The following is a 19,460-nucleotide window of genomic DNA, read 5'->3' on the forward strand; positions in this document are numbered from 1 at the left end:
TGGAGGGGCTGAGTCTCTGACGAAGAGCAAGAGGAGCTTGTTCTCAGACCTTTTCCAGTTGAGTTTGCCTTCTGTATTGGTCTATTCAGTTGTTTATATCGAACTCGGGTGGATCACACTGCAAATGAAGCTCGTGTATGTCGCAGACCTACCTCATCTTCAAGCATTGAGTGGTCAACAAAGCATGTCACTACGGACGGTGTTCATTGCTTGGCCCCTCATCTCCTTTCTCTCTTGTTCGCCTGTCAAATTCGAGAAGCCTACTAGCGCATCCTATTTCGCCTCGCCGCTGTCCCCTACACAAAAAACAGAGGGTCTTTTCTTCCCTAGGCATCCCAGCTTAGCCTCATCTCGCCGTCGCTCGGTTGTCCATTCCCCCGGAGATGGCGGCTCATAGATCACGCGGCCGACAGTCGACACCCCTGAACTCTCTTTTTTTAAGATGAACGAACCCTCGTGAAAATGCTCTAGAAGCTCCGGCAGACGGATCTCCTCCCCGGGTCTTTTCTCTGTTGGTCTGTCCGCGTAAACACGCGGCGGCATCCTTTGTGAACCGATCTAAGCATATATGATATCCATGTGGCATAAGATGTGCAATAATTTTGTAGATGAAGCTTGATTCTTGCCTACCCTGGTTTGAAGTCATGATTTTGGTTGTCTAATCTTTTTGTTGCCCACCACTTTGTAAGAGCACGTGTCTCATTCAAACATGATGCACAAGAGTAAATACGGTCATGAGACGTCTCTGGCTACACCCACAGATTGCAAGTTGGCACAGTTACGATGTTGTGATGTCTCATGCCCCGAGACCTCCAGCAGGTTCAGGATTGATTGATGTCTTGATCCCATGTTTACAGTCACCAACCAGAAGTGAATGTTTCATCAGTCAAGCCTAGTGGGGGATCGGCGTCAGCCGCTGCAACGCCCCATTTCCCTTTTCGCCTTGAGCCTCACGGCTTTCTTCCATGATATCGCCACAATGACACTTGCCACTGCCTCATCGCGAATAGGCAGATCAAGTCTAAGGACTTGGTGAACGATGAGGCAAGGTCAGGCACCAACGCGACACAGGATCTGACGCTAGATCTACAGTACCGTGGAAATCATTCCCAAAGTACCATTCTATCGGCATCCAATATGCAGGCCTCCGCCCTCGCCTCTTGCCCGCAGCTACGGCTGCAGCTGCAGCATGCAGCTCGACTCGGCTACTCACCACTGACCACTGGCCACTGGCCATTCAGCTCTCAACTCGCCTCTTTTCGCTGATACTACGGAGCTATTCCCGGACCTCGTCAAGCGACGCTGTCCAGGGGGACAAGAAAACTTAGGGTCCTTTATCCTAAATGACAAAAAAGCTTAGGTAAATTTAGGAAATTTTAGATCAATTTAGTATAAGTTAATAGACTTTTAGACTAGTTATTTTTGGCACCTAAGCTTAGGGTCAGAAGCTTTCTTGCTTCTTGAGGACTTCGTGTTGACCACCACTCACCCTCATCCTCACTGTCACCCCTAATCAGGCCGTCAACGTTTAGATTCTTATAATGAGCTTTAGGACGAACAACGAGGTGCTTGTTGCCTTGCCTTCCCAGTTTCTTTCGTTCGCTTCTTCTTGTCCTCTCGTTGTGCATCGTGGATAAGCTTGTCATATGCATCGCGGAATTTGTCACTGAAGGACCAGCGTTAGATATTATTAATAACAGCCGCAGCTATTTAGTGCAGTAACTTTAGACTTCCTTCTCCTCTTCCTAGAATCTTAAACTATGTATTAGTTAAATTACCTATCTCTTCTCTTTCCCCTGCACAATATCACCCCGACACTAGGATTGAGGTTATTCTTCTTTATCCATCATCACCTGGCGACATCTCACCCCGTAGTCTATTCTACCACCGGGTATCTAACTTGAGTTCAATGCCGCCAGTGACTCCTGGACGATATCCGACCCGTCCAAAGACGGGGCCGGGCCAAGCAGACCCTACAAGAACATCCGATATGAGAACGTCGCAGCCAGCTCATCCATGGCAGAGAGAGAACCCAAGCGGCCAGGTGTTCACCCAAAAGGAAGTATGACGAGTTCTTCAATGCATTCCCTCAGCCCCATCGACCAACAAGATTTCGCATTCCCACGACTCCTGCCATCCACAAGTTCATCACTGAGCTCGAACTTATCAAGAAAGATAAGATCCCTACAAGTGAATGGGCATATCCTGATGAGATCTTTGAGGCTGCCATGACGGACATCAAGTACTGGGACGAACATAGATGCTACACCATCCAGGCTAAGTGGATTAAGACATGCACCAGCTGCAAACCGATCTTTGGATTCAGCAATGTTGTCAAGCGCTTGAACGCCCATGGTCGATTTCAGCTTTCTCGTGGGTGTGCTCCCAAGCGTCTCCTTGGAGGCAATACCTATGCCTGGATCGACAAGCCAACCATTGTGAAGTTTGTCCAGCCTGAATCGGGTCATGAGAAGACTGGACACTGGGGCGACAACCTGCCCCAGAAACTAAGCACTCACGTCAACTCATACAACAAGAAATGAAGTGTCTTTGGTTCTATGCAAATTCTCGAGATTTGGGGTGGAAATTGCAATGGGCACTGGGGACTTGAGTGGACGCTGTCAGGGGTGATGGATTCAGATATCCAGTAACTCAACTTCAAGATGCAATAACCACACCATCTCCCACGTAATCTTACCTTCCCTTTAATGGAATCAGCATAAAACTAAACGAGAAATTTACGAACTTGCCAGTTACTACGCAGTACTTTAAGTTGTTGGATGACCTCAGATAAGCCTCGACAACATTGGATGATAAAGGAACATTCATGGACATTCTGACATGATTTGATCATCAAATCTTCTATTTCCAGTGAATCACGTATATTCAAAGAATCTCAAACTTAGGATGATGATATGGAGAAAATATCCATTCTTCTTTTTCTTCACTTTTCCTCCTTTATTCTCCATCTTCTTCATCCCCCATCTTTCATCCTTCTTCAACAACCAACATTCAATATTTGAGTTCCGTTCACCCTCTGCATTTCGCCTTAATACGGTAAATTGATTCTCTGATAGCGCTCATCATACCACTCTCTGAGTCGCACGACATCCAACATGGAGTCATCGTCGGAAGTAAGGACTCTTCTCAAGTAATCCTCAAGACTTGCTAGGGGATTCTTACAAATTAGAACTAAGACAATACAGGTGTCTCTTGAAAGCTACGGTTGAATTCGCAATCACTGGGAAACAATTGACCAAATCCCTTGAACGACAGAGGGACAATTTGACGAACTATGAGGAAGGAAACCTCATCAATCATGGATGTCTTACCGTTCGCTCGTTGAGTCATACAAAGGCGACCCCCTGAGGACCCAAATCATCCGGAAGAAGGGTAAACGGCGTGCTGGTGAGGGCTAATACTGAATTTAAGACACTTGAGATGACAACAGAAACTTACCTGTTAGTTCAATAGATGAGTTCCGTCTGATTGGAACCGACAATCGCACAGGGATATGAACGATTGGGGGGATGGGTCTGTTATTTATTCGCACATGAGTTGAATGGGGGCACATATAGTTTCGCCGCTCGACGACAAGAAAAACTTGACTAACGGTTTAATAGATCAGGTCCGTCAGTTGGCATTTCCTAGTATATAGGCTGAATGGACACACATCAGAGGATGAAAATTTTGAGAGTAATTCTGTGTTATATCGAAAGGATCTTTCACTGTAATTGCAAAATGCCCACTGGTGCTTTAGTTCAATATGTAATAAAACATTTGCTCGTCAAGCGACGCTGCATGTTCGGATCCAGCTAACACTGGTCCAACCACGAATATCGGAGGCTTCAAATTCAGGCAATAGAAGCCTGCTTCTGAATACAAGCAAGCTGTCAAGGTCATCCAAGATTCGGATGCTCATCCTTTCTCCGGGGTGGTTGGGCCGCCTCAGGGATATTCCTCGCTTTCTGGTTACAGACACTCTGAAGTCCTCGTAATGAAATAGATAGCTAAGTTTAGTACTGCCGTCAAGATATCATGGCAAAAGGCCAATATGATGATCATTATATTGCCCTCGTTTGCCTTTTTGCGCCAGAGCGCAATGCAGACAGTGCCTAAGTCTGTTCCTTATATTCCCCTCCCACCTTCACTACACTCGCTCCTCCATAGGGTAGCTTCATTTACACCTTAGACTGGAATTCTAAGATCCCGACCTTCACTCAAACAGATTGATCAATCGCAGCAGCTCGGGTTTGACTGGGTGCTATGAGTAATTGCAGTATACGGCCATTGTGGATCATCGTGTGAACCAGCGTTCTGCTTCAAGTCTTGCTATCAACATTGCTAACATATTTGCAAATTCACATCAGCCTACACTAAATATGTGATGAAACTTTCGAGCTGATGCCCTCTAGCAAAGATACGTGTCCCTAGTACTGTTGAGATGTTTTCCCCCATAAAATCAAGCTTGGTCGTTACCGTGACATACTTCCTGAGCTTAATTTGAATTGAGATGATTGATTGGTAGATGAGGTGTAATTGAAGCGCAATTTACAATCAGTGTAGTTCTGGTTCGGGGTTATTTAATATATTCTCAGGGCTTGTTCTTTTTTCTTGACTTCTGTCTTTGTACACGCTTTGGCATGCGCTGGCTGGTTTCTTCTATTATGAAAGATGAGTTAGTGACAATATAAACTAATGACATAACAGGTCTCTTACTTGACTTTCTGCTTGGCCCACGATGGTATTCTCGTAACCATGTTGCTGGAATTCATCAAACTCGTCAATAGACTCAAACTGACGTTCTAAGAAAGACAGCTCCCGCCATGTAAGCAACGGGCGAAGTACGCGGTCCAGGTATTCCTTTGTGCCATGGAGCCACATCTCCGGGGTCAATCTCAGTTTTTCAGCGACTACATGCTACATTTTGTTCCTGTTGGACAACATAGAAAGTAGCACGACAACCTGGATCTCCGCCCACTTGTTCATGTTGCGGAGTTCCGAGCGAAATCAGTCGTCAGGGCGAGCCATCCTATAAAAAGGTCTGGTCCAAGTGTATGCAGTGAAAAGGCTGGCAAGCGGCAGTTGAGAAAATTTTATGAAGTATTTTGTTGATAATGGGGGAAGGTGAAAATATTACGTAGGAAAGAAGGCTATCCTTCCCTCCTCTCTTGAATGTGGAAAGCGCGTTCATGGTGAAGGCTAAGGTATTTGCAGACTAAGAAGGGAAGCGACGAGAATCGACGGCGATTGTTGCAATTCGAGGCCAATAAGAGAAAAGGATTAGGTATTGTGGCCAAAACTCAAGTGCCTATGTTGGATAATCATTTCCGTCATGATTCACTGCGTGCATAGGGAAAATGTTGCAGAAGCCGAAGGGACAAAAAGACTTGAGGCCTTTGACAGGTGCGAAAGAGCTGATCAGATAAGATGGAGGGGCTCTATCCAATTCACCATGAAATAAACTTATCTGAGTAAGGTGATTCTCCTAAGTCGACTTACAGATTTATTGAAAAATAATGTCAACTTCCATTATTAAAGTATTTCTACGTAAGGACGATATGGCATTTGCAGTTCGGTGGTTGTAAGTCAGGTAAATGCTCGGCTAACGGGACCCAGAACAGCCACACTTCAGCCACAGCGGGACATGATCAACTCCAAACCGAGCCTGGGTTTCAACTGTTCAATACACAACGACATTTCATCAAGTGTCTAACAAGATGCCCTGACTTGCCAGAAACCGACAAGATACCGCCTCTGTACCAGTGGTAATACCAGTACATGCTGTATTATCTTTACGGCATTCAACAATCTCCGGGTGAGACACAGCTGTGAATATGCGGCAACCCGTTCCAAGCATGACAGCAAACAGAGATGAGATGAGCCGGGTAAGTATCAACACAGCTCCTCCGCCAACGCCTCTAGGAGCATGAAAGAAGTCTTTCTTGACAATGTCACCTTTTATTTATCTACATTTACCCTTCTTGAGGACTTTGCAGCACCAAAAGCCATGTTTTGGTGATCCCTAACCAAGGTCCTCTTCTCACACAGCCTTTGCTGGCCCAGCTTGATGCTCGGGTTTATCTCGGGTCACTCAGCCAATGAGAAGCGCTTCTTCATCGGCAAGTGCAATGAGCAATTAAGCTTCCAGCAGCAGAAGCTACCTGAGGCATGTACCTCTGTACCATCCAATCCCGCACCGCATCTCACGCAAACTCGCCCTTCGCCAGAGCCTGCCTGAAGAAACAACATCAGCACCGCACCGCAGCCCGCTAAATTTCTGCCACTACGAACTCTCGATCCCGCGTTTTTCACATCAACAACATCAATCGCCATTTCGACCGATCGGCTACCGCGTTCGAACCCGTATTGATTCATCCCCAAATTTTTGATACTTTTATCTTACGACTTTTTTTACGCGATCAGATCGACAATGCCTGGTGGAAAGGGAAAGTCTTCTGGCGGAAAGAGCTCCGGCGGCAAGACGAGCGCTGCTGAGGGCACCAAGAAGCAGCAGAGTCACTCTGCTCGTGCTGGTCTTCAGGTGAGTCTCAACTTGAGAGGTAGAAGAGGAGGATATACTTGCTTTATCGACCGATTTGCGCACATTCCATGTCCCGCATCCCACATATTTCAAGTTTCACGATCCGTTCCCGACGCGTCGAGCATCTCCGCACGACGAGAAAATCTTTTCAAATTGACATCGCATCCTCCATTTGGCCCTTGCCGCGCGTTTGAGCTGATGCGACGGTTCGGCAACTGGTTACCGATACTCTGGGGCGGCTGTCGACGATGTTTGTATGCATGTTGAGTTGAAACGGGACATGACGGAATGCGCAAACAAAGACGGCTCGGGAAACATTTCTATCAAGGATTGCCGGTTTCGTTTAAACTCGTACTAACGTGGTATTTCCCAGTTCCCTTGCGGTCGTGTCAAGCGTTTCCTCAAGCAGAACACCCAGCAGAAGATGCGTGTGGGAGCCAAGGCTGCCGTGTATGTTACAGCTGTTCTGGAGTACCTGACTGCCGAAGTCCTCGAGTTGGCAGGCGTAAGTTCATGAGTCATTGTTGCTGCCTGATATTGACGCTGACATTTCATCACAGAACGCTGCAAAGGATCTCAAGGTGAAGCGTATCACGCCCCGCCACCTCCAGCTTGCCATTCGTGGTGACGAAGAGCTCGACACTCTGATCCGTGCGACAATCGCCTACGGTGGTGTCCTGCCACACATCAACCGCGCCCTGCTGCTCAAGGTTGAGCAGAAGAAGAAGGCCAAGGCACTTGAAGGCTAGAGACGTATCTTTTAAGGCTCTATTTTGCTTTTATTCTTTGGGACTTGCGGTAAACCGGTATATGGGATGGTAATGCAGAAATTCTTGAATTCGAATTCGATGGGGGCGTCGCGTCGAGATATGAGCGGACGTCCGCACGACCACAGCTTGGATAGCTGAGGGCGCCTGCGCTTTCAAAGGGCACACGACGAGCTCTCGGGTCGGCTCTAGAAGCCGATACCCGATGACGAGAGGGTTCACGTTATGACGAAATGCCCTGTGCTAATTGGACTTGCGCGAGCTGTGTACAACAGTTGTGTTTTCACCTTGGTGTCTGGTCTGGTATGAGATGCGACACGGAACCGCTGTGCTGATGGACTGGATTAGGTAGACATGGAAATACGAGTTCCTGCTTAGTCATCGAAAGTCCAATGTTAAAACGAGTGGTTTGTTATGATCTGTTGTTTGTCTTAGGAATGTGGATTAATGAAGTTATCATGTTTGCTCAAATGATGTTTATCTAGCAAGATCCGCTCCCCCAAAACATTTCCCTATTGCATGATCTTTGCTATCCTTTCCATTATCTCATATTCCCTGAATATCTGTCCCATACCAGCCCTCGCCGTCAATCACTTCTCTTCTATTCATCACCTCTCAATGTTTTCCTTGTTATTTAGCTAGACTCGCCAGAGTTGAAGCATACCAAGCATCAACATCCCTCTTGTACGCCGCGAATATCACATCCTCATCATCAACGTCTTCAGGACTTGTTATCTCCTGATCGAATCCTGGTAAAAGCTCACAAAGGGGCATCTTACCTGCATTTCCCTTATCATCGCCATACCGTGGGGGGTGCACCTTGCCTCCTGTGACTTTCCGGGATCCCTTCCTAGATGCTTCATAACGCTCTGTTTGACACTGACTGGGATAATCACAGTCCAGTTCACAGTTATGCTTCCTTTTAAGCATGCGCTCCAGCCTTTCCTCCGTGAAATAAGTGCGTGTTTCGACCTCAAACTTATATCTCTCCGCTCGGCGCGGTGCACTACCCTTGCCGTCGAAATTGTGTTTGATGCGGCTCTCCCATCTCTCAGGCCTAGCTTCATACTCTGAGCCAAAGCGTTTCCAGTCGTTGTATTGGCCCCAGAACTCGTAGTCGTAGTTATAAACTGACGGGGATGGTCGTTTTGAGTATGTACGGTTTGTGGGAGACTTTCTGGTCTTTGTAGCAGATTTGCCATCTGGACTACTGCCTGAGAGGGGAGATTTTCGATACTCTCTAGTAGGTTGGCCGTCTGGGCTATTGCCCGAGAGGTACATGTAAGGGGGTTTATCGTTGTATGAAGGACACCTAATACAGCGGCTTGTGACGGAGATCTTGTACTTCCGCCCGCATTCGTGACATCGCCATACACAGGGTTCGGGTGTTCCTGGAGGGGGATCCTTGGGGGGAATACAGTTGCGGGTAAACATTCGGGTGGGTTGCTTATCCAAGAGGATAATTATTGTTTCCATGTCTGGATGCAAGACGTGCGGATTTGAAGGCATATTGTCGAAGTTTATTGTGAACGGCTTCGATACTATGTTTTTGAGTTGTAGTGAGCGAGAATTCTTGATGCTTGTGGGATGACACCCAACTTATCTGCAGCATGTCGCATTATATGGTTCACATGAAGTTTGGGGATGAACATTAGGCTTGATTGCTGATCAAACAATGAGTATCCAAGGCATCGGTAGATGTCCGTACAATCGAGTTCAAAGGGAGCCGAACATGTAGATCTCGACAAAGCTGCCTGGGGGAAGATTGCCTTTGTCATTGTTCGGCAAATGGGACCAGAGCGGTCGTGAAAGAGACCTATGTGAACAGCAGCCATTCCTTGGACACCCAAACAACAGGTACAATAGGATATCAAAGATAACGAGTTGTCCACAGTGTGCTTTTATTCGTGTTGTTCGATTTGTGGTGTCTTGGTTCCTGTGTCGACCATCAGGGCAACCTTCAGACATGTCAATGAGAATCTCGACTACAATCAATCTTGTTTCCAAACACTGGTTTGAAGTATTATATCATATCATGTAGCCCTCGAATGCTTCATATTTGAATCAAGTGTCTCTTGTGTGTCATTGCAACAGCTCCGGAAGTCCTCTTAAGATTAAGGGAAAACATCACTTCAAGCATAAGACACGGCAATCGATTAATTCATTAAAACCACTTCTATTGGCTCAATCTCTGGGTTGATTCATTTCATAGTCAGTAATGCGGCGACATCTGTCTTGCTTTACTCAACCAGCCAATGCCTCAGAGCTGCACCCCCTGAATCCATCACTGAGACTTGACACTCCGTATTATCTCAATCACACGGCTCACAATTGAAGCAATGTTAGTTACCAGTGTTTTCAGTGCATCTAAGAAACGCTATAGTCTTGGGATAAGTCGCATATTACTGATTATAAGCGATTGCCTCCTCGGGAGTTGTCCGTAGCAACCGATCTACTAAGCTTTTGTCAGTGATAGGGTATCTCGCGTCACCAGCTTGAATTACCTCAAGCCATTTTACTTAGTATAATCATGGACCGATTACTCATCGAGAACCATGAAGCTTTGGAGATTTCTTTGCTGCCATGATAGACTGACCATCATGGCTCTGGCTTCTTGACGTGGCCAAGCCTGTGACGCCTCTATGACTCTGGCGCGCTATCAAGGCGTTAAGATGTCCATGACTTGATCTTTTTGTTTCTCTTGGGTTCTCAAGTGGTCATAACCTCCTTCCATGTACGGCAGCTCTTCTGGCCGAGTGGCAACATCATATCCTGCGGCTCCGGTTGCGCCTCATGCATATATGTGTACGATTTTGGAGGGGTAATGTTATGGCATGATCACATCTCGTGGTCATTTTGAGAACATGGCTTGCTACTAATACACGTTTCTGGATTGTTCTGGGAAAATGATGCTATAATGAGTCTTTTCGAAACGCAAGACGTTACCTTCAAGGCTTTATATATGTGCGGGGTGCATAAATAGACTTCGATACTTGATAGGTATAAGCATCATCTACTGGCTCAAAAGACAAACTTTCGTACTCCGGACTCGATCTCACTTTTGTATAAGCGAGCTCTTTAGAATCAGGATTGTATAAATCAAAGCAAGTGGAATGAGAAGAGGGTAACACAGGAACCATACTACTCTACTATGGCACTTAACCATAGCTTCGTTCGTTCTGTCTCGATGTGGCTTGTTTTACATAGAATCACTCCTCAAAGTGACAGAAAAGGCTTCAAAGCTTCTATGATACGACATTCCGATTTCGGTTCATATGTGCCTTTTCAAGACAATAAAAAAGTTTATTGCCATCAGAAGCAATTTGTACAACAGACATGACTTTTATTACGAACCTGGATGGCGTACATAGGTTGCCACCAAACTTTACTCTGACGACTTTGTTGTAGAAGCCTGAGAGTGTATAGACTTTCACGAACTCTTTATTTCCTAATTGGTCATGCTTTCTCGATGTAAGTCATTGACACTCAGATTACGTGACTACCTCGAAACTCACAATACAAACTCCAACCTGATAATCGTGTCCAGGCACGTAAACTGAAGGGGCTCTGCCCTGGATTTGAGTTGAGGAGAACATCTCTTCGTGTATATAAGGACGAGATCCTCCCACTTGGAACGTGACTCTTTTCTCCTCCTCATGCATGCTTTGATGTCGTGTTTGTTATCGACTTTCTTCCCTTCTTTTATTCATTAAACTCTGTACACTCATTCACTTATACATTTGTTTATCATATATGCCGGTTGCTACACATACAGTACGCAAATTACGGCTATAATTTATTCGTTACACTCATCATGAGATCCGGGTTACCTATCTTGGCGCATTTACATATGCCGTTCACCTTTTGAGATGACGAGACTGTATCATGTTTTTTCGGGGAAGCTTTTCTGCTTCGGCTATGCCATATCGACGGAGTACAGTGTCCCAGTGGGTTGACGTACCGCGCCAGCAAACGACGAATTGTACGGTACACGGACAGCGTCAATTAATCATCCTCCCTCTTGTTAGTCCACTTGCCGAGGTTCCGGATGTCAATCTCTCTTTGATTTTATGCGGCATCATGGATCATGATATGCAATCAACAGGAAGTAAAAGAGACGCCGACAAAGAGAGAAAATGAAAAATAAAAAGAAAAGAAAGAAAAAGAGAAAAAAACGAAGAAAAGAGAAGAACGAAGAGACAAGCCAATCTTCTATTGTTCTGTCAGGAGTATTGCTCTTGGCACAAACAAAAGTCACGCAGCTCAAACCAACACAGGAATGACCTCGTCTCTCTGCCTTCTTACATGCTCGGAGCATGTATCGCTTGCCGGGGGCGTTTTCGTCTGAGTTCTCGTCAAGGGCATTTCAGCACAGTCGCCAGAACTCATGAGTGGCAGGTCGGGACTCGACAAGGTAGAACATGAAGAAGGTTTTCCATCTCGCCATAAAGGAGCTGAACGTCGTTTGAGTGTCTCCCACCAGATGTTTGAAGCCTGTGGAGAGACGATGACGGCTGAAAGTCGACGTGCCGGGCACTGCTTGTTGCATTGCTACGACTGATCCTTCGACTCTTGCCGAGACTCACAGTGCGGTCAATGCCATCTGCTGCGTTCCCCGTCGCTGCTCAGGGCTGCGAGAGCGGGAGACCGATCGGCCATCGTACGATGATATTCTGACATTGTTGATGTGTCAGATGTCTTCGGGATCTCCCAAGGGGTTTGAGACCTGACGGGATGGTACGGCTGCTGAGCGCTTGATGCATTATCACGACCGACACTCCGACTGCGACTAAGAAGATTGGCGGGGAATATCATCAGGAGACTCGAACGAGTTGGGATTTGGCTTACTTGATAGCCAACTCTCTTAAGAGGATCCCGGTGTTGTTTCAACAGTTACGAAAAAAAAATAAAAGCACAATAGCCCCCAGGGGTACCAAAAAAAAAAAAAAAACACGAAAAACGGTTTGGTGGCAACTCGGTGTCATCAGTTCTTATATTTCTTTTTGATACCCCCTGGACTGGCTGTCACAGCTGGCGAAGCTATTTCATCACAGTTCTATGGATCTGGGTTACTTTCAGAGAGCGACCCGAGGCTTGTGAGCTGTGAGTGAGTCCCTATGTCTTTGGTCATGAACATTTCATACGGCCATTGATGTTGGGTAATACAAGACCTGGTTCCGGCGAGTTGTTACGGTATGCTATGCATCGCGCGTAGCACCATTTTGAACTGGTCTTTTACTTGAGCCGCTCTTCAAAGTTATCTTTGGCGCTTGAGGAGGATTTTACAGTTCCCTCTAGGGGCCACCCAAAGCAGAGTGCAGCACAATCTGTCGTCCTTCAAACATCTCAGGTACCTCCCTGACGTTTGTTGACGCTTCAGATATCTCCTCTCGCTCGGTAACTTGAAGTGGCTCGAGAGAGAAAAGACTGAATCAGTCTTAATAAAAAGTTAAAAAAAGAAAAGCTGCCAATTGACCTTGTCCAGTGGGTCTTAGGCTTAGAGAAACATGTCTTTGGGGGGAATAGGGTTACAAGACTCTGTCCTGACTGCGTATGGTCTTTGATGCTCCTTACGGCGAGGTTTGCTGGAGAAGTATCTTCGGCCTGTGAAAGCTGGAATTTGGATATGATGATCATTATAGAGTCAGGGGTATGTTATGATGGAGCTCATGTTTTCTGCCTCCATCCCGAGCACTACGCAGCTGCAATTACTGGTTGCAGTTGAGGGCGATGAGGGAAGTGCATGGTTCGCCATTGGTGATTTGCTTTGCATGCAGATGAATTATCGAGATTGTACGAACCTGATTTACATGTTTGGGATACAAGGACTGTCTGTGCCTATGAACGGATGTATCATTGTTTTACTACCATTCGTCAGGCATATTTGGTGGATTTACTTTGCTTGGATGGCGAACGGCACCTGCGCCCTCGATCATCTTGCGTGTTCTGCAACGTCATAAAATAACACAAAAAACCTGCGGTTAGTCTAGTAAATATACTGCAACCGTACATAAAAACAAGCGAGGCCATCGTGATGTGATATCTGTGCTTGAAACAGTTGTTATTTTTTTGGGGCTTTAATTCGTAAAATGATGTCCCTGGCGTAAGGGATGGCCTTGGAGGGAAGATTCAAGCCTGTTTCGTGTGAAGTTATTCACCTAACCCATAGTTCACGCTGCATAATCATGTTCACTATCCTCTGATATAGGTAACTGATTCAGTGTTGGTAAGGTCATGGGGCCATAACGGATCATTCTGCGGCAGATTGTGATGTTTCGCGGTATGATACATATGCTAAACCTCAGCTTTATGGCTTGTAAGTTATCATCAAAATGTTAAGCCCTGAGAGGTGGAAAGACTACTGCGTTCTGAGCCGATAAAGCTAAGTTTGATAATGGGTTTTCAAACTAATTACCGGCACTTTTTTGAAGCTTTTCAAAATTATTAATTTCTGATCTCTGCCTTATGATGATAATTGGCAGAACATGTACTTGGTGTACTTGTGTAGGTACAGCTTCATCATACGAGTGGCTGTTGGCAAACCTTAGTGGTAGACTTCACCACAAGCCCACCAAATAGATTCAGAAAAATTCGAATGGCCGAGAATTTTGTTCCAATATTCCCATATTAAATGACAGAAACTTTCGTTGTCCCTTTCCATAACCTTGCTTACAACTTCGTGATAACAGCCACAAACCCCTGAACTGTGGCTAGAATACTGTGGCGCTCAACCTGACACATGCGAGACATTACGTAGCTGGATGGCCCAATGAGCTTGCAATCGCGTCGTGTCCTTTTTCAGCCAAAGCTCAGTTTCAAGATTCATGATTCTCCCAAGCTCCCTTGTCAATCCCTCGAGCCATCACCATCCAACATTCGTCCCGAACGATCCTCAATTGTATCCGTACTCACCCGCCTTCGACAGGTTGTCGCTCGCTTCCCACTCGCTGCGCTTCTAGCAGCTATATTGCAACTTCTTCAAACTTCTTATCTTAGCTTTGCGACAACACCACCACAACTACCGCAATCATGCCTTTGAACGTTTTCCGAGTCGCTGGTACGTTTTCGACAATGCGGAATCGACGGGTTCTTGAGCTATTTGCTGACCTGTAGCACAGCGGATTTCTCGCATCTCGGCTCCATTTTCATCTTGCTTCACAAGATGGTGCAGCTTAACGTTGGTCCTCCCTTGTCAGACACTATGGATCAACTATACTAACCGACTTCAGAGCTGCTCGGGTATCTCCTTCAAGTCGCAGACACTCTACATGCTTGTCTACATCACCCGCTATCTTGGTACGACTCCCGTCAATAGAACCTAGCAGCGCATTCTAACCTACTCTAGATCTCTTCAAAACCGATAGCATCTACAACTTCATCTTCAAGATCATGTTCCTTGGCTCCCAAGGTTATATCATCTACCTCATGACCAACGCCTACAAGCCTACCAACGATCCCAATGTCGACACCTTCCGAGTACAGTACCTCCTCGCTGGAGCTGCTGTCCTCGCCATCGTCTTCCCCTATCACTACACCATCTCCGAGATTCTGTGGGCCTTCTCCATCTGGCTCGAGTCTGTAGCTATTCTTCCTCAGCTCTTCATGCTCCAGCGCACCGGCGAGGCCGAGACCATCACCACCCATTATCTCTTCGCTCTCGGCAGCTACCGCGCTCTGTACATCCCCAACTGGATCTACCGATACTTCGCCGAGACTAACCACAAGGTCGACACCATCGCTATCGTTGCTGGTATCGTCCAGACCGTTCTGTACAGCGACTTCTTCTACATCTACTACACCAAGGTCATGAAGGGCAAGAAGTTCAAGCTCCCCGTCTAAGCGATCAACAAGACACAGAGATACCTGTACGAAGAGAGTACCAAGCTCTCAAAACACGTCTTATACGTTTTGACACTGTAACGATGAAGTAGCCAATAGGCAAGACAAGACAAGACCATAGTTTTGGTCACGACGACTCCGGCTTCTGGAGATGCATGCACGGCGTTGGTTTGGGAGGTCAACAAAGGCGGTAATTACAATGGCGTCGCCGTTTGGCTTGGAGATTTTGGGGAAAAGGGATCCGTTGATTTCACTGCTGTACCAAGTCAAAATAGAGTGTAGTCTATTTGCGTTGAATGCTGCTATTTCTGTCATTTGTAATGAGCTTAAGGCACTATACACAATGAGGAATGAAAGGGGCATATGAATAATTAGGCAGGGAAATACAACATGAGAAACTGCGAATGCTGGTTTATGCTTATTTGATTGTGCCTGGTTGGCTTTCTTTAGTCCCGTTAAGCTTCTTGGCATTTTGCGGCTCATGCAAGCTGAACAATTAGACCATGACATCGAATCACGTGACAGCACCTCTTAACGCGTCGAGCATCAATCGCTTTGACTTCAACTTCAACATCTTAATCCACATCGCATCATCGAATCCTTCAATATGGCTAGTGATGCGCCCGAAAAGCCAGAGCAGACCCCTCCTGCGCCAGAGGCACCAGCTGATGAAGCGCCCGCTCCAGCGATCCCCGATCCTAGATTACCAACCCGCAAGGATGTCTCGCTACGAGAGTTCCTGAACAAGATGGATGACTATGCACCGATTGTACGCACCCTAGACTCCTAATTCAACTCATCTAACACTCTCTAGATTCCCGATGCAGTCACACACTACTACATGACCAAAGCCGGTCTTCCACCACCCCCCCAGACCGATCCACGCCTCGCGCGACTCCTCGCCCTAGCAACCCAGAAGTTCATCGCGGACATCGCCGCAGATGCATACCAGTACAGCAGAATCCGCGCATCATCAAACACCAACAATCCTATGGGGTCTCTTGGTGCAGCCGCGGGATTCCCTATTCCTGGTCAGCCAACTGGTCAGCCCGGAAGCAAGGACCAGGCCAAAGGCGCACCGCTGGGTATCCAGCGACCGGGCTACGGAGGTGGTGGACAAGGTGGTAGCCAGAACAGGACTGTTCTGACCATGGAGGATCTCGGTATGGCTGTTGGAGAGTACGGTGTCAACGTGAAGCGTAGCGAGTTCTACCGCTGAGTACGTATTTGGTTACATGACTGCAAGGCGTTACGGTTCGGCGTTTACGGAAGGATATGGGTCCGTACATGATATCAAACATGAAAACCAGGAAACTCTTAGCTGGTTACAATAGATCGCCTGAATATGCGAATGGATCCCTTCGTTGAAATCATTGCTCTAGTGATGTTACATGTAGTCTTTTGTACATGGGTATACCCAGATTCCAGTCCCTATTTGATATTCTACCTCTTGTCCCAGATATTTGGCTTTCGTGTTCTATAACCCATCAGTGAACCATTCATGTGTCGGCTTAGACCGAGACTTACGGTGAGAATTCGCCAAGTTTGTGTCCAACCATATCTTCTGTAATGGTCACCTCATGGTAATCCTTTCCATTGTGCACCTCGAACTTGAGACCGACAAAGTTGGGCAGAATCGTAGCTGATCGAGCCTGTGTTCGCACAGGAGGCACCTTATCGCTGGATGACTTGGGCCATACAATGGGTAGGCTATCGCATGTTAGAAAGGTCACGGTAATCGAATCGATCGTCGGCTTACGGTACCAAGTGCGGCCCTATCAGCAAAATTAGCACCCAACAATATCACAGCACCGAAATTGACATACCCTTCCACACTGATCGCTTAAGAAGAACCCGTGTCGCGTGCATTATCGCTGGCACATGTCGTTCCCTCGAAATTTCAGGCTGGCATCACCAAGCTTCATGCGACGGATCTAACCGGGGGTTGTTTTTTCCGATCGGTTAGTCCGAGACTTGCAACACGTGACTATCCCAGTACAGAACGGCTACCGGCACCTCTGTGCTTCTCTCACCTGAGGTTTAATATGGCGTTGTAAACGGAGAAAGAATCCCACCAACGAGATAAAAATGCTTGTTTCAACAAGAGATGATCATTTTAATAATTGTACGACAAGTTGCGTCATTGATGCGTTCTACTCCATATTAGGAGGACTACAAGGAAAAGAAGTCTTTTTCAGAAAATAGTCAAGTGGCCCTGATAGAGTATGAAAGTTGCTGTCATTAGTCTTGAAATGTCAGCCAAGAGATACTATACAACTCTACTCCACGAGTATCCTCTCAACTTTTCTTGCTTCGATATGTTCAGTGCCGGCAGCGCGGCGTGTTAGTGAAATATCAGGGGCCCTAGCTCCTGTTTCAGCCAAACAAACAGGGAACACCGGCAAATCAGTTACCACCAAACTGGGTCATGTTCTACACTTCATCTGGAGAAACTATTGAAACGTGCAAATCGACCGAGTCTATTCCTATATGGGCACACGGAGGATCAATAGTCAGTCTGGGTTGGCCATCGCGGCCCTTGTCACATCCCGACTTAATGAACATGCTACGAAGGAAGCTATGCGTAGCACCGCAATTTGGGCCGACTGAATGTGTATATATACTCGCCATGTTTCCTGTATTTCTTGGCTCTGCATGGCTCGTTGATCGATCCTCTTACAATCATTTGAAACAATAAACGAATATCCACTCCTTCTAGCAAACATGCGGTTCACCGATTTCCTTCTCGCAAGTGCTGGCGCTTCCCTTGTTCTGGCTGCTCCTCATACTACGAGGGCCAAGGGCAAGTTCCTCTTCACTGGTTCCAATGAATCTGGTGGTGAGTTTGGTGAGGGTAACCTCCCTGGAACGCTCAACAAGGACTACATCTGGCCTACCACGAGCTCCATTGATGTAAGTATCTTGACTTATAACTTGTTCGTGTTGCTGACTATGGCAGACCCTCGCTAGCACTGGTATGAACACCTTCCGTGTGGGTTTCCGCATGGAGCGAGTGACTCCCAGTGGTATCACCGGTGCCATTGATGAGGCCTACTTCAAGGGTCTCCAGGACACTGTCAACCACATCACCAGCAAGTCAGTAACTACCCTTCCCATCTCGACATTACTCCACTGACACACTCAGGGGCCACTATGCCGTTATTGACCCTCACAACTACGGCCGCTTCAACGGTAACATCATCAAGAGCTCTGACTTTAGCGTCTGGTGGCAAAAGGTAGCCAAGCGCTTCGCCAACAACAAGCTCGTCATCTTCGACACCAACAACGAGTACCACGACATGGACAACTCTGTCGTCGCTGCTCTCAACCAAGCCGCCGTCGACGCCATCCGCAAGGCCGGCGCAACCTCCCAGTACATCTTCGTCGAGGGTAACGCCTATACCGGAGCCTGGAGCTGGGTTTCCAGCGGCAACGGCGCTGCTATGAAGGACCTCAAGGACCCTCAGAACAAGATTATCTACGAGATGCACCAGTACCTCGACTCCGACTCCTCTGGTACCTCTGAGACTTGCGTTAGCTCTACCATTGGTGCTGAGCGCCTTAAGGCTGCTACCCAGTGGCTCAAGGCCAACAAGAAGAAGGGTATTCTTGGTGAGACTGCTGGCGGAGCTAATGCCCAATGCATTGCTGCGCTTAAGGGCGAGTTGCAGCACTTGCTCGACAACTCTGATGTCTGGACTGGTTGGTTGTACTGGGCTGCTGGCCCTTGGTGGGGTGACTACATGTTCAGCATGGAGCCCACTACTGGTACTGCTTACAAGAAGGTTCTTCCTCAGATCAAGCAGTTCATTGGTGCTTAAGCGATGTCGTCGGCATGGTTTGAGCCAGGAATAAGGAAGAGAACGAGTTGACCCGTGGGGGACTGATTATTGTAAATACTTACTCGACGTAAATAGTTTCTTGAGTACAAATCAATGTTTCTTGTTTTAAATATGGCTCCTAAGACTGTATTGCAAAAACCTCTATGGTGCTGATAATGCATGAAAACACATTCACATCACTGTGCCTATAAGGCACTCAAAATTAGCACCTATATCCATACAACACTTTTAACTAGCCATATGTTCTTCAGAATAGAATGGTTGACTGTTTGGCTACCTGATTTACCTTCGTATCCCAACCCAAAGCTGTAGGTGCTTTAATACCCTAAGGCGACCTTATGGAAGCATTGTTAAAGCTGGGAGGGCTATTGAAGTTAATTGAGATACAAAAGAAGATGTAACCGCCCCGATAGACCTTTCAGATTGCATCAAGATGTCGTAGGTAAATTGAACAACTGGCTGACAGTT

The 19,460-nt window shown here is 46.8% G+C and overlaps 8 protein-coding genes across 9 annotated transcripts; 6 read left to right on the plus strand and 2 right to left on the minus strand.

Annotated features, from left to right (window-relative positions):
• The first annotated feature begins 1,745 nt into the window (after positions 1-1,745).
• On the plus strand, positions 1,746-2,704 carry FOIG_00145 (uncharacterized protein). Its single transcript, XM_031196150.1, has one exon. It carries the CDS (start codon positions 2,229-2,231, stop codon positions 2,541-2,543), a length of 315 nt encoding a protein of 104 aa, XP_031071917.1. The 5' UTR covers positions 1,746-2,228; the 3' UTR covers positions 2,544-2,704.
• A 2,972-nt stretch (positions 2,705-5,676) lies between these two features.
• On the plus strand, positions 5,677-7,885 carry FOIG_00146 (histone H2A.Z). Its single transcript, XM_031196151.1, has 3 exons — positions 5,677-6,544; positions 6,918-7,049; positions 7,105-7,885. The coding sequence occupies exons 1-3, from the start codon at positions 6,434-6,436 to the stop codon at positions 7,291-7,293; spliced, it is 432 nt and encodes a 143-aa protein (XP_031071918.1). The 5' UTR covers positions 5,677-6,433; the 3' UTR covers positions 7,294-7,885.
• Positions 7,886-7,941: 56 nt separating this feature from the next.
• FOIG_00147 (uncharacterized protein) lies at positions 7,942-8,820 on the minus strand (the record flags this gene model as incomplete). Its single annotated transcript, XM_031196152.1, has 1 exon — positions 7,942-8,820. The coding sequence occupies one exon, from the start codon at positions 8,818-8,820 to the stop codon at positions 7,942-7,944; it is 879 nt and encodes a 292-aa protein (XP_031071919.1).
• A 2,092-nt stretch (positions 8,821-10,912) lies between these two features.
• On the plus strand, positions 10,913-13,484 carry FOIG_00148 (uncharacterized protein). Its single transcript, XM_031196153.1, has one exon. It carries the CDS (start codon positions 12,969-12,971, stop codon positions 13,269-13,271), a length of 303 nt encoding a protein of 100 aa, XP_031071920.1. The 5' UTR covers positions 10,913-12,968; the 3' UTR covers positions 13,272-13,484.
• Positions 13,485-14,043: 559 nt separating this feature from the next.
• Positions 14,044-15,605, plus strand: FOIG_00149 (ER lumen protein retaining receptor). The gene is made up of 4 exons (XM_031196154.1): positions 14,044-14,368; positions 14,430-14,488; positions 14,541-14,607; positions 14,657-15,605. Exons 1-4 carry the CDS (start codon positions 14,341-14,343, stop codon positions 15,148-15,150), a joined length of 648 nt encoding a protein of 215 aa, XP_031071921.1. The 5' UTR covers positions 14,044-14,340; the 3' UTR covers positions 15,151-15,605.
• A 95-nt stretch (positions 15,606-15,700) lies between these two features.
• On the plus strand, positions 15,701-16,607 carry FOIG_00150 (transcription initiation factor TFIID subunit 10). Its single transcript, XM_031196155.1, has 2 exons — positions 15,701-15,919; positions 15,965-16,607. The coding sequence occupies exons 1-2, from the start codon at positions 15,758-15,760 to the stop codon at positions 16,367-16,369; spliced, it is 567 nt and encodes a 188-aa protein (XP_031071922.1). The 5' UTR covers positions 15,701-15,757; the 3' UTR covers positions 16,370-16,607.
• FOIG_00151 (30S ribosomal protein S19) lies at positions 15,959-17,111 on the minus strand. 2 transcript variants are annotated; one of them, XM_031196157.1, is made up of 5 exons: positions 16,977-17,111; positions 16,910-16,925; positions 16,678-16,860; positions 16,438-16,627; positions 16,342-16,359 (listed from the first exon to the last, which is right to left on the minus strand). In XM_031196157.1, the coding sequence occupies exons 1-4, from the start codon at positions 17,017-17,019 to the stop codon at positions 16,594-16,596; spliced, it is 276 nt and encodes a 91-aa protein (XP_031071924.1). In that variant the 5' UTR covers positions 17,020-17,111; the 3' UTR covers positions 16,342-16,359; positions 16,438-16,593. The 2 variants fall into 2 exon arrangements, with proteins under 2 accessions (XP_031071923.1, XP_031071924.1); XM_031196156.1 differs by having other exon boundaries at positions 15,959-16,627.
• Positions 17,112-17,205: 94 nt separating this feature from the next.
• FOIG_00152 (uncharacterized protein) lies at positions 17,206-19,104 on the plus strand. Its single transcript, XM_031196158.1, has 3 exons — positions 17,206-18,063; positions 18,110-18,246; positions 18,296-19,104. Exons 1-3 carry the CDS (start codon positions 17,875-17,877, stop codon positions 18,969-18,971), a joined length of 1,002 nt encoding a protein of 333 aa, XP_031071925.1. The 5' UTR covers positions 17,206-17,874; the 3' UTR covers positions 18,972-19,104.
• The last annotated feature ends 356 nt before the right edge of the window (positions 19,105-19,460 follow it).

The sequence above is a fragment of the Fusarium odoratissimum genome, assembly GCF_000260195.1.
Source record: "Fusarium odoratissimum NRRL 54006 unplaced genomic scaffold supercont1.1, whole genome shotgun sequence".
NCBI lineage: Eukaryota > Fungi > Ascomycota > Sordariomycetes > Hypocreales > Nectriaceae > Fusarium > Fusarium odoratissimum.